Source organism: Dunckerocampus dactyliophorus, chromosome 16, assembly GCF_027744805.1.
Source record: "Dunckerocampus dactyliophorus isolate RoL2022-P2 chromosome 16, RoL_Ddac_1.1, whole genome shotgun sequence".
NCBI lineage: Eukaryota > Metazoa > Chordata > Actinopteri > Syngnathiformes > Syngnathidae > Dunckerocampus > Dunckerocampus dactyliophorus.
The window spans coordinates 1,405,215-1,418,696 of NC_072834.1; the positions used below are offsets into that span (position 1 = coordinate 1,405,215).

The 13,482-nt window shown below is 41.3% G+C and overlaps 2 protein-coding genes across 6 annotated transcripts in view; one reads left to right on the plus strand and one right to left on the minus strand.

Moving 5' to 3' along the window:
• spns3 (SPNS lysolipid transporter 3, sphingosine-1-phosphate (putative)) overlaps positions 1–13,482 on the plus strand; it is a 29,245-nt gene that overhangs the window by 476 nt on the left and 15,287 nt on the right. For 2 of the 5 annotated variants that reach the window (XM_054754227.1, XM_054754226.1), the window contains exons 1-4: positions 7,385–11,027; positions 11,415–11,661; positions 11,738–11,803; positions 13,108–13,244. In XM_054754227.1, the coding sequence (XP_054610202.1) occupies positions 11,436–11,661; positions 11,738–11,803; positions 13,108–13,244 (429 nt within the window). In that variant the 5' untranslated portion in view covers positions 7,385–11,027; positions 11,415–11,435. Of the gene's footprint in view, positions 1–7,383; positions 11,028–11,414; positions 11,662–11,737; positions 11,804–13,107; positions 13,245–13,482 lie in introns of those variants that run through there. The other 3 variants (XM_054754228.1, XM_054754230.1, XM_054754231.1) reach the window with 3 other exon arrangements.
• On the minus strand, positions 1,014–8,068 carry ube2g1a (ubiquitin-conjugating enzyme E2G 1a (UBC7 homolog, yeast)). Its single transcript, XM_054754234.1, has 6 exons — positions 7,760–8,068; positions 6,087–6,189; positions 5,853–5,950; positions 4,222–4,400; positions 4,025–4,144; positions 1,014–2,418 (listed from the first exon to the last, which is right to left on the minus strand). Exons 1-5 carry the CDS (start codon positions 7,803–7,805, stop codon positions 4,058–4,060), a joined length of 513 nt encoding a protein of 170 aa, XP_054610209.1. The 5' UTR covers positions 7,806–8,068; the 3' UTR covers positions 1,014–2,418; positions 4,025–4,057.

Here is a 13,482-nt window from a genome sequence, read left to right on the forward strand (position 1 = left end):
AATTGATTCAGTTAGCGTCAGTTTCGAGTCAAACCTTCGGGGGCAAATAAATGACGCTAACCAAGGAAAAACGAGGTTGTCGTTCTAAACAGCAATTATGGCACTTCCTTCCAGGAAAGTGTTCCAGTGGCATCCTCGTGGGTGATAACGTGTATGTTGTATCGTCTCCAGAACACACCAGAATGAACTAGACAAGTACAGATTGGAAAAAAAACAACATATTTTAGAAGAACTTACTACAGGTGACAGATTTCATAACATGAAAAACATACATCAGTCATTTGTCTTTGTACATTAGCCAAACTGCAACAGTTCAGTATGCGGAATAATAATGAGATGGTAGATCAGAGGAAGGAACAGCAACAAAATGTGCATACATACAAACATTCAAAAACAAAATCCCCAAAACATCCAGCAAAAAAACAAAACAAAACAAAAAACAAGATAGGCATGCATAACAATTTTTTACTTTGGACAACACTGACAAAACAAGTGCAGTACTGAAAGAGCAGATTTTTGAAGGACCTCAAATTGTATGTTATATTATAATAGGCGTTTATTGCTACATTAAATTGGGAGCAACACTATGAAACGGCAAGTGAGCTGGCAATCAGACCAATTCATACACTGGCGATACAGCATTTCTCCACTGTTTTCCAGCATTTCTTTTCATACCAAACCAATGCAGGTTGACGCATTTTATCTTGGAGGCACTTTTGCAAAAAAGAAAAAGGAGCATGCACAAACATAAATGGGCAAATTGTTTTGCCTAAGATAATAGAATGGGAAACTAAGACTTTTTAATTGCTAAAGTAAAGCCAATAATGACTGTAGTGTGGAACATATAGGATGTTAGAAGAAGTTGTCAAATATGGCTGGATGCTGTCATTCACATCATGCTTGAATCAATCAAGCGCTTGACAACAGCAATGCAATTCTCCATTCAGGACCCTCCCACTGAAACAATCCATACAGCATACGTTGGAGTTGAGGAAAATGAAGACAAATAAATCTGAGCTAGCGCTATTCATTTACTCTAGGTTTGTGATGTATGGAGACAGAGGTTATACAGTTCAGAAGTTTGCATACACTCATCATGGGCTACAATGTCTTTTTATTTTGGGCCTGAATGATTTTGTTAATTTTCCAGGATGGAATGATAGAAAACAGGAAATGGGTGCAAGATTTTGAATTTATCTTGGATTTTCTCTCATTTACACAGGTTCGGATATATACATGTGCCCAAGAGACACTACGAGCCGCAGTCAATCGTGATCACAGGGGCATATGCATATAGTCACCTAAATCTTATAATAAAATGGTGCTCCTGTATATCTCTTCTCCATTGACAAGATCTATACATTTCTCCTTTGCGATGACTGATGACTGCAGCAGATGGTGTCTCTTTGACAGCACTCGATAGTGAATCCCAGGGATTACATAGGAAAACTGCAGATTCACACAAGCTGACAGTCTTTTGGAGCCATTTTTCTAAACAACTGCAGATTGTGAACACTTAGCCAAGGTGGAAAAAGACCCAAACAGTGGTCAAATATCCAGCCAGAAGCTTGCTGATGGACACAAAAAGCGTCTGGTTGAGGTGAAACTTGCTAAGGGACATTAAAGTATGATTTACATATTTTAAAAATCACTGATGACTAAGTCATGGAAAAAATTATGAGAGCACTCTTGAATCTTCAGTTTCTTGTTCATTTTAATGCCTGATACAACCCAAGGTACCTTTGTTTGGGCAAATATAACAATGACAACAAAAATAGCTCACAAGAGTTAATTTTTTGGCAGTACAATGCTATAGCTATTCATGCAAGAACTTAAGTGATGGTTGTCAAGAAAAGCATGGGAGTTGCTAGATATCAGCTCTTAAATTCAACTCTTCTCAGCTATACTTATCATTCTTATATTTGTCCAAACAACTGTACCTTTAGTTGTACCAGGCATTCAAATGGATCAATAAACTGAAGAATCAAGGGTGCTCTCATCATTGTTTCCATGACTGTATGTTATATAATCATTCCACGGTAGAAAAAAACACGGTTCAAATAAATCATTAAGGTTCCTTAATGTATATGACATTCATTTCCATAATGAGTGTATGTAAACCTCTGAGCGGAACTGTATATTATCCGGTTTAGTCTGTGCTATATACATGTCTTTACAATATCTTCCTGAATGTTGAAGCAGTTCATAGACTTGCAAAATGTTTTTTTGTTTTTTTTTCCATTTTCACTTGGCACTTGCTCGGCGGTTGTCTGTCAGCTGTGGTGGTCACGGTATAATGTTCTATTGCAGCTGAGAGGAGCCAGTCACAGTCTTCCTGCCAAAATAAGAGGACGACGAGGCTGGCAATATGGTGGAAGAGTGCAGGAAACAGTGCCATGTTGACTTTCAATTGGAGACCTGCGGGAAAGCATGTGACAGATATGGCACGTTATTAGTTACTAATCACTAGGAGGGATCACTGCACGACAACACAAGGGGGAGAAGTGGGCCTGTCACGATAATAGATAAATCGATTAATCGAACGATAAAAAAAAAAAACCAAACAGGTCAATACTTATGAGCTCTCGATAAATTGATATGTGCACGTATGCATATGTGCTTCAGCTGCTCGCTGCTCTGTGCCACACAGGCTGGGTGACAAGAAGGTTCACTGTGCATCTGTCTGTGTGCATTGGTTCTATAGTGGAATGAACGGAGCGAGTGAACCCTCCTGTCCTCTCACTCAGCCTCTTTGCCGAGGCGGGGCTACCAGTGAGCGGACTCAGGGTGCTAGCAACAAACCAGCCTTGGGAGAAAGCATGCGCTAACATGATTGCATGCACAGAAGCGATGGTTTCTAAGGCGAAAGCAACAGCCCTAGCGTGGGAATATTTCCGTTTTAAACAAAAATTCAACAAGTTGAGAGCATCTGTTCGCAATACGGCCAGCGTGCGGCGAGAGACGAAGCAGCGAAAACAATCCTCGTAGTCCCGCAGAACATTATGTGGGAACCGCACCACCTCGGGGGAAAGTGCCAGCCAGGCTTTGAGCCTCACAAGCCTGCCACCGCTCCGTCTACGTTTTCCTGGGAAGAAAGGGCTCCTGCCGCAGCAGGAACTATGACACATCAGCCAGGTAGGAGTCCTCACAACAAACAACAAAACAAAGATAAAGCAGATCACAGTGAGCTGAGGGAAGCAGCGAGGCAGATACACCGGCATATATTATGCCACAAAAATGCAGATAAAATCGAATACTGACGATAATTTGTAGCACAACTCTCGACCAGCGACATTCGTTAACGTGACAGGCCTAGGGAGAAGATCCAACAAATAATCCTGAATAAAATGACACCTATTTTTGATTGCATATGCCCTATTGTCCAGACTACAAGTCACTACTGAGTATAAGTTGCACCAGCCAACAATGCGCAATGACGAAGAAAAAACAAACAAACGTATACGTCGCAGAGAACAATAGGCTAAATAGGCGTAATGTTCTCAGCTGTCTTTATAGGTTGTTGTTTACATTGTACATTTTCAGTGGTACAGGAGTGATAGGCGTAGCAGATACTGGCACACAGGCCTAGAGCGCTGTCTCGTGGCTGTCAGTGTGGCTTGTATATTTCTTAGCTACCTTTTGAGTGTTAAGTTGCTGTGTGATGATTTTACCGTTCTTTGTAAGATGACTGTTATATTGAGTAATGACCTCCTGAAATCTCCAACGTGTTGACAAGCTCGTCGTGAGTTTCTTCATAGCTCGTGATTGGCTCCGTCAAAAAAAAAAGAGCTGCCTGGTCCTCACGGACTCGTGCGCGCCACAATACGCCATTTTATGATGTGGACATGTGCGGCGTATAGTCCGGTGCGGCTTATATACGCATGTACAAATCTGTTTCTCTCTAAATTTAGCGGGCGCGCCAAAAACACCGGTGCGTCTTATAGACCGGAAATCACAGAACTTATGATTTAACCCTTGTATAAGGCAGGAGTGTATTTATAAGAAAAATATTCAGCATACTTGCCCTGAAAATATGAATCTAGATTCTTGCTAAATATCACTCAAATGCAGTCTCTTGGCTTTTCCGTACACAGCGTGCCACTTTTCTTTTAAACGCCCCGTGCCTGTCCTCCCGCCACTCTTTCTGCAAAAGGGGGAAAAAAATGAAACTTCATTTGCAAGAGAATTCAGTTTGAAAAAATGTTAAAGAAGCAAACCTACCGCTGCATCCACATTAGCTGGCGAGTCACCATTTGGGTCTGCCAGCATGGAGATAACACTAATCATGATAGTTTCAACTGTATGGATGGGAAGCCAACGCTCTTCAGGTTTTTCATAGCCATACTTGTCTTCCCCGGGTTCGTGTAAAATAGAAATACATACATCGCCATTCTTGTCAACTACAAAAAAAAAAAAAAAAAGATGGACATATTTAATACACGTAACACTCAATTGCATGTCAAGTAAAAACAACTGCTTGCATGTGGAGTATCCATTCACATTTTGTTTTTTTCAGTAATGTTGCATCTACCCTGGGAGGGCAGGTCAGTAGTACTTAAATACAAGTTGTAGGATCACTCTAAATGTAATTTCCCAAAGGCTGCAACAGATGATGTAACACAAGTCATAGTAATTATACAGGGGATATAGAGTCAACATGTGAAACAATGTAACCTGTACAATTCATTAAAGTGGGGTAAAAAAACAAGTTGGGGCAGAAGTATACAATATTTTTTTAAGTACCATAAGCTGCATAAGTGTGCACACCTTAAAGGAAAACTGCAATTTTAGTGGGAATTTTTTCCCACATTAACACGTCTTTCCCTTTTCTGTGCGTTCTAAGGAGAGAAAAAGGGCTAGCAGAGACGAGACTGCTGACAATGCACACAATGGGATTCACATATTTCCATTATAAAGCCTTCTAAAACAATTCTAAAAAAAAAAACTCCAAAAAACGCCAACAATGTCCATTTCCATAACGTGACCTGCATAGTAACCAAGCCACAGCGGCATTGTTACCGTAGGAGCTAACACCAAAGAACTACTTTTTTGGCGTAGTAAAGTCATGCCTCACACGTGTATCATAGAAAGTTGTGGCAATAAGCCGAAAAGTCGGTCAACTTTGAGATTCAACGCACTACCGACTAAACATCCTGTGAGACTGAAGCAGTGGATACTGGTTCTCAAATTAGACCCGACGACGTCGCTAGGAAGACTCCGCTACATGCTTGTTTGCGCACAGCGTTTTTTTACCTGAATTTTCCAGCTTAACAGGGAGCACACGTCTTGCACTGAAAGATACAGCCATCCCATCGGTCAGCATCCCAGTGACAGCGGACATTGTAAGTGACATTGTAAGTGTAAGTTTTATTATAGTCGTATTTTGTCCACGAAGCCTTTACATCATAAAAAGCCAAGAGAGGTAACATTGGCCGATCTTTTGGCTAAAGCCAACTGAACGTCTGTGGCCTGCAGAGATCCCAGCTGCATATGATAGATGCCCTTCCAGCACTTTTGCAGTACGCAAACTTCGCCAAGGCAAGATGTGCCCTGTCGAGAAGACCCCTACCCAAAAAGATTCAATGCTGGGATTAAAAAAGGTTTTAGGGTGTGCACACTTACAGTACATTTGCCCCCTAAAATGTGTTTTCTACCCCCATTTTATAGCTTTACTTTCTACATCCACTTTGACTGAGTTCATGTTCTGCATGTGCATATTCCCTCTTACATGTTTGGAGTTGTAGAGCAAATACTTCAACAGTGAAACACTACGTAAGCCTTGTGCATCTTCCAGGCATATGTACGTCAAGTATTTTGTGAAAACACAATGTGAATCTCCTGTCTGTACCTACCATTAGGATGCCAAATATCTGTGATAAATTTCATTTTAGGTGGCCTGAGAGGGTAGTCTTTGGGAAATGTCAGATGAGCTTTAAACACACCACCTTCACTGTGAACATTAAAAAAGGGCCAAATAGAAATATTACTATTAACATTTCCAAACACATTGAAAGCAGCAGACGTGACAAAAGTCTGCTCAGAAAACAATGCAATCCTGAATCATGCATTGAAAATGTAATACTTACTAAAGTGTGTCTGGTGGACCGATGATAAGTACTTCCCATCTGTACAGATCATTATCCTCAATCAGGCCTGCTGAGAATCCCTCTACTGGGTTTTTATTCAGCTCTGGAGGTACAAAGAAATGCCAAGTCAGATCATACAGCGCTCGGTTGACAGCATGTTGCCATCGACAATACCGGTTCAGAATAAAACGTAAAGTCTGAAGGACGGTATAATCTTCCCGTTTCCTTCTGAGATTGTCTCACGTGCACACATGATAAATTCATCTGAAAATAAGAAAGTAGAGGGGTCGGCAACCTTTAGCATCAAAAGGGCCATTCGGGCCCGTTTCCACCAAATGAAAACCCACTTAGAACCACAAATTGAAGATAACGCTACACATATGGTTCCCGTAAACATACTGTCACATTCCTTTTCAGTCTTCCTGCAACTCTTGGCGGAGTGGCGAGCCACCACCTGTTTGTTACGCCTTTTCTTAAGCCTTCTCCAATGATTTTGGAACAACATTTGCAATAAAAGTGTTGTTACACATCGTTTAGCTCCAGCTCCAGTACGCCCCCCCCTCCATATCGCGTCAGCTACGATTGTTCATTAGTGACAAAGGAAGCTAACAAGCCAAGTACAACCCAAGAAATGCTTTTCATTGGACAGTGTATGCTTGAAAATGCTTAATTTGGGCAAAAAATATAATTGCTTAAATATGCATATTTGTTGACTTATAATAGGCCGTAGTCAACCACGAAACAGCGACCATTTATTAATTGTTTGAAAAACCAAGATACAGAGAGGGACGACTTATAAATTGCAATAAGGTTTTATTGAAACTTGTGTTGTTGATCAAATCCCGATAAAAGTGCAAAGCTCCAGCCTAGTTGCAGTGTTAAGCCAAAGGAAATTCTGGTTTTGCCTTCTGATGAGACACATCAAATGTGTCAAATTTCTCCTTAGGAGTGACGGAGGTACATCAAAAACAGCCTTTGATGACAACCCTCATTAAAGAAGAACTATGCAGACATTATCTGAAAGTGTCCCGGTTTTTCAATGTTTTCCAAAAACAGACCCTGAGACTGTAAACTGTGTCAGGTCATTTGCTGGATTGAGATAGGGAAGGTCAACAAAAGCAGGGGTGGTCAGTAGATGTGGGTGGGGAAGCATCAAATCAACATCAGCCTGCATTCATCTGGCGGATGGAAGCCAACTGCGGTGACAGCAGGTAACGTTAGCCCACCGATTTAGCATTGCACGCTGACTTGAAGAGAAACCAGGTCGTGTTTTAACAGGACGCTACCTGCAACAGCATGCCTTGCAAGTACTATCTCGAAAAACTCATTTAATCTCACAGCAGGTCCGATGAAGTGTATGTAAACACAAGCGATGCTAACGCTGATTACTGCTAGCTCCGCTCAAGACAGTCGCTGGGACTTCTGACAGCGTCCAACTTATGAGCATGCATCATCGCAGCATCGCCTGCGACCGTTCCGTCTCCGTGCATGAGACGCTGCTGTGTCGGGAGATGACTGAGCCTGACAACAGTCGCCCCGAAAACCTTAACGTGGTTTATGTGCGACTGGGCATTCGCGTTACTGTGGGAAAACAGTTTGCGCCAGCAGCGCCGTTGAAGTAACAGCTACATGTTCCTAGCTAGTGGGTCAGCTAACGCCGAATGTTCAATTACCTGCGAGCTGTCTCCTGAGTAACAGCGCTGATTGAGGCTCTGTCATACTTTAGTCAATGTAATGCAGCTATTGTGAACAGTAATATGTCGCAGTAACAGCGTTATAGTCTCGTTTACTGCTCAATCCGCCGTCTCCTCTATTTTCCGTTGAGCATTCTCGACATCCTTCTTCTTCGTCGTGGTCGTCTTCTTCTCCGGCGTTTGCGGCAGTTCTCGGCTGTGGCGGACTAGTCCCTCTTCTTCGTTGGTTCCCTGGCAGATGATGCCCTCGCAGATAGTGTACGTTGCTGCCATCTATTGACAAAATACTTCAATTTTAAATAAATGTGGCTAATACGGGTGTGCGCGAACCTTGAATTACTGTATTTTTTATTTACAAATCGACTGTATATCCCTTTATTAGGCAGTAGAGGGGGTGTTACAGCTTCAGTTATGCAATATTCACAGTAAACAAGACACAACAGATGTGACGGCACCACTACTATGACTGCAATATGATATACAGTAAATAAAATAAGATTAACATATGTTACACGTGAAATTCTCCTGTAATGAATGAACTAAATGCATTTCGTTGAGAAGTGATGTTAGTACAGTTTTTGGTCATACATTCATATGTCAAGCAGGGAGTAGGACAAAACAGGGGTTAAAAGGGAATTTTCATATTGGGCAATCATGGTCAACTAGTCGGTTCTGGTTTTAATCTTTAAAAGCCGCTGAGCAACTGGTTGGTCATATGACGATGCTGATGGTCAGCTCTTGGGTCCAAAGGACACACTTCTTTAAAATGTAGGCCATCAATAAAATCATTTTCAGTTGGATAAAAACAAGAATAGTGACTTTTCAATGCACGATACACATATTATGGGGCTGCAGTCTGCAGAGTTAAATTGTCACCATAAATAAGTGAGCTCTTTTCTTATTGCCTATTACCACAATAGTCACTGCACGAGTTGCATCCTGTCAGTTTCTTTTTTTTACTCCACTTTGCTTATTTTGTTGGGAGAGGCATGTTATTCACGGAGATCAGAGTAGTCTTTTTGCACTGGGTTTTTTAAACATGAAAAACAAGCATACTGAATATTCACACCTAAGAACAAGTACATTATCAGCGCTGCGGGGCTAGGTACTAGCATTTCAACAACCACTAATAGGATGCAGGTTAAACAGTGACATTGTCTCATTTCAGCTACTCACAATACAAGTTTAAGTCCTAAATCTGCCTCACACACTTATTAAACACATCTAGAGTGTCAAATGTAGGGCTGTCTTCCACTAAGATTTTCACAGTGGAATCTGATTCGTAAGATTTTGTCTGTAGTCGACTACTCGTCAAATGTCTTTTATGTTTCTAGAGCACAGCTAATGGGGGTCCCTACAAATAAACAGAGGTGTGGACTCCATGCACAGTTTTGATGACTTTGGACTCGACTTGACAATATCATCAAAGATTTGTAACTCGACTTGGAATTTGACATCAGTGACTCGGGACATGACTCAGACTTTAGTTTGATGACTTGAAAATACTACAAATGTGTCCCCATTCAAAGTAATCAACTAACGTGGCTCTTATTATGTCATTTCCAGAAAGACATTACATTTTCCCACAGAATCTGCCCCACTGAATGCATCTACGAATCAGGTTAAAGAACAAACAACAAGGGTGTGGCTTACATTTCTGTGAGCCGCAGCCTGTCGGAGGGTGGCAGTGATTAACACCGGGACGCGTCAACATGCTCCCGAGGAGAATTTCATTTTCATTTGCAAATTACGAGGTTCATTTTAAGACCTGTAAGAACTCAAAAATTTCAAGCCTATGACTTCGGACTTCACTCATTCTGTCTTATCTTGACTTGAGACTTGACTTGGACTTGAAAAACGCTGACTTTCTGCCACCTCTGCGGAATAAACAAGTCTCATCTGCGGCTCACCTCAAAGGCTAAAACACTCAGATAAAGAAATAAACATGGTAGGTGTGCAACCTGCTTTTGTTTAGTGACACAGAAAGCAAGGCGAACTAAATGGAAACACGGTGGTTTTCGGCAAGTGGGCACATCACACATCAGCAAAGTGCACATCAAATAGGAACATCGTGGCTTGAAAAAAAACAACTTGCCAAAACTCTTCTTCCGAGACAAAGCTCACCGGCCATCTCATTTACATATGTGTTCCACAGTGGATCATCACATACACATGAACACTAGCTAGCTAGCTAAGAGTTGCACAATGCGACGTAAACAAAGAATAATAGGAGTGTAAAGGTGACTTCAGGGGTGTTATTTCATGTATGCCGCGCTCTAATGTTAAAAAATTTATTTAGAAAGTCACAAACAGGTTTCCTATGCTGTAACTACTAGGGATGTCCGATAATATCTGCCACCGATAACTATCGGCCCAATGTTTCCATAAAACTGTGATATCGGCCAACATCGGCCAACAACCACCCTAACTCTATCCCAGTCACCCATGAACACAACCCACCCCAAACCCCATCCCGACCCCGAACCACCCCAACCAGAACGCAGTAATATTGGGTAAAGCAGGCACAGCATAACTATTTGAGAAGGGGTGCCCAAACTTTTTCCACTGAGAGCCACATAGTGAAAAATGAAACGATGCAAGGGCCACTAAACTATACTAAACTAAACTAAATTAAGTTTTTCCAAAAATAACATAAATCAAGGCACAAGAAACACAAATGTATTCTTATATAAAAAATGCAATACATGAATTATCTACTCAGAGATGGGTGGAGTAGCCGACAAAACAACTGTACATAAATTATGATGAACTTATGGTGAATGAGATGTGTGTTCTGCAGAAAAAAGAGCCTTTTTCAAAGGAAAAAACAAAAAAAAAAGTAACAAATTTTTTTTGACCAAAAATGTGCTGAATCGCGAATGTGCGAGGATCGACTGCAATCACATGAGCACCTACTATATGTCTACTAAGTTTAAGGACAACAGAAAAAAACTTGCCATTTCTGAACTAAAAGCTTTTTCAGTTTCACTTCCTTCCTCTTGTACTGCAAGTCTTGTGTCATATTCCGAGAAAGAAGCGGGAGAGAGCGACAGATGGACTGTTTACGGCGTTGCAAGACAGTGAAGAGCTGTGTGGAAGCCTTTGACCATCCCAAAATGGGCTGTCCCTCCCTTAGTAACTCAATTTTAGAGCTCAAGCTCCATTTGGCTTCCTCCTGCCCGCAGAGACACACGACTCGACTGTCATCTGACGACTGCCACCATGGAATGAACGCCATCATCAGCAAGTACGTCAGGTTACTTGAAATTGAAATGTTGATGAGGATGTTTTTGGGTTTTTTTTACAGATTTCCCAGTATTTTCTATTCATTTTTTTATTTTGTGTCACAAGGACATCATGTCATGTGAGGTTGCAGACCTTTACAATAAGTAGCAGATAAACTTATAACAATAACTGTTGACTAGGTAGGTAGTTATACAATGCCACGCATGCTTTCCCCTGAGGTTGTTTGAATTGGCTTCCGAGCAAAACAACGAGCGGGACCTGAAATGTTCAAACTTGTCAGTCAATGTCCTAATATTAATATTTAATAGCGAAACACCTTGAGCGTGTTTCATAAGAGATGTTTTGGATTTTTCTGAAACGAGGTTACGCTCCCACCCCTCCGGTCCAGGTGAAGAGTCGTCTGCTCGCTATGGAGCCGAAAGGATCTGCTCCGTCCCTGCAGGATGGACCGCTGCCTCGGAGGAGTCTCGGATCCAGCTCTGGCCTGCACTATGGTTCGTTTGTGAACAGCCTTTCTTCACTCACACCCAAACTGGACGAGAGACCTTCCCCATCGCACAGACGAGCCTATGTCGCGGTGGCCGTGCTCTGCTACATCAATTTACTCAACTACATGGAACGATACACAATAGCAGGTTTCTGCACACAGCACAATGCTACCATTCACTGCATTGAATGACGTTACAAATAACCACCTCTTATTGTCCGTAGGTGTCCTGCTCAACATTCAGACCTTCTTTGATATCAGTGACAGCACAGCAGGACTTCTGCAGACAGGTAAGAAGATAAACTCACTTAGGCAGATTTCGAAGGTTCTCCATCCTCATTGCCTCACATGGAATGACGTAACGAGTGCTGCAATTCAATTGCAGAACATACAGTTTTCCGTTGCATCACTTTGTGCTGCAATAACGACTAAGACAATCCGAATTACTGCCTGAATTTGGTTGAAACCAGCTTTTCAAAACAAATGTCTTCATTAAATCGTGTTGGACGTGGATGGGATGAACACACAGACTGGAGAATTGGAAACCCTCTCGTGTGTACGGTCATTCCTCGCCGCTTTGCGGCTTGAATTTCACGGGTTCGTTCTGTCACGGGTTTTCAAAAATAAAACATGCTGTGTTGTGGTTGACTACTACGACCGACTATTACATTTACGAGAATAAAGTTGGAAATTTACAAGAAAAAAAGTTGCTGCCCAATGCCAAAAGTTACATAAATTCCCCCTTTTCATAGCTGCCTCAGTAGTAAAATAATCTGAGATTTCGAGAATAAAGTCGTAAATGTACAACTTTTTTTCTCTTAAGTTTACGACTTTATTCTCGAACTGTAATACGATTTTTTTTTTTTTACCTGCGGCCCTAATACTCCCTTGCAGAACGACACATGGCCTATCATTATTATTATTTAAGCAGATGTTATGTATTTTTTTCCTAAATTAAACATTTTCAAGCATAAAAATGGCTAAACAAAACTAAAATACAAATATAAGGCATTTGAAAGACGCTGACGTAAAATTGTACACTATTAAAACATGACGATATTTCTCGTTTAGAGAAAAGTTGTCTGGCGGCAACACCCCTATTAGTCTGTCTTCTACTGTAATGTTCGGTGAGACACAATCACCAGACTTGATCACGAGAACAACAGGCTTTTATTGCAGATTTCAATCACTGTATCTCACAACAGGCACAATTATCCCGGACGTCACTTCCTGTCTGCCACTCACTCTGCTCCCCTACAGGGAACATTTTTATAGCCACACACGAGCACAATCCACATTTATGTCTTCAATGAATTTTTTTTTTAATTATATTTTATTTTTTATATTTCTGCTATATTCGGTCATAAGAGTGTAAAGGTGACTATAGGGGTGTTACGTCATGTCTACAGGGCTCTAATAATGTTAGAAAATGTATTGAAAAGGTTTTCTATGCTCTAACTATGAAAATATTCCATTTATAAAGAAGGAATCCTGCTTTGTGGAAACTCGCGGCCGGGTCTGTAACCAGCTAATAATAAGGAGGGATTACTGTACTGCACTAAACTGGTTACATATCATACTAAAGCACTCACAGTTTTTATCTGCAGCTTCCTAGTGGCGGCCCCGCTCTTTGGTTACCTTGGCGACCGCTACAACCGGATATACATCATGGCTGGTGGTTTGAGTGTGTGGCTTGTGACTGCAACTGGCAGCTCTTTTGTCACTCAGTCGGTATGTGAAACACTTGTGATTGCAAACTTGATTCCTTCTTATCCACCCATTTATTCCTGTCATGTGTTTACTCCCCAAAGGGAAGTTCTTTTGGAAACAAATGAATACACATCCGTACTCGTGCTTCTATGCTGCTTTTGAACCACAACAACCTTGTACATGCACACACACACACATACACACACACTATAAATTCAGATTTTAGTCCAGGGATATCTGATTTTTTTGCATGTTTGTC

Excerpts from the sequence above, each read along its gene's own strand:
- ube2g1a (XM_054754234.1), bottom strand. The coding sequence starts at position 7,805 with ATGACAGAGCCTCAATCAGCGCTGTTACTCAGGAGACAGCTCGCAG. Across the intron at positions 4,401-5,852 it reads AGATATTTGGCATCCTAATG|TTGACAAGAATGGCGATGTA; the intron begins GTAGGTACAGAC and ends TTTTTTTTGTAG. Across the intron at positions 4,145-4,221 it reads CAGCTAATGTGGATGCAGCG|AAAGAGTGGCGGGAGGACAG; the intron begins GTAGGTTTGCTT and ends CCCCTTTTGCAG.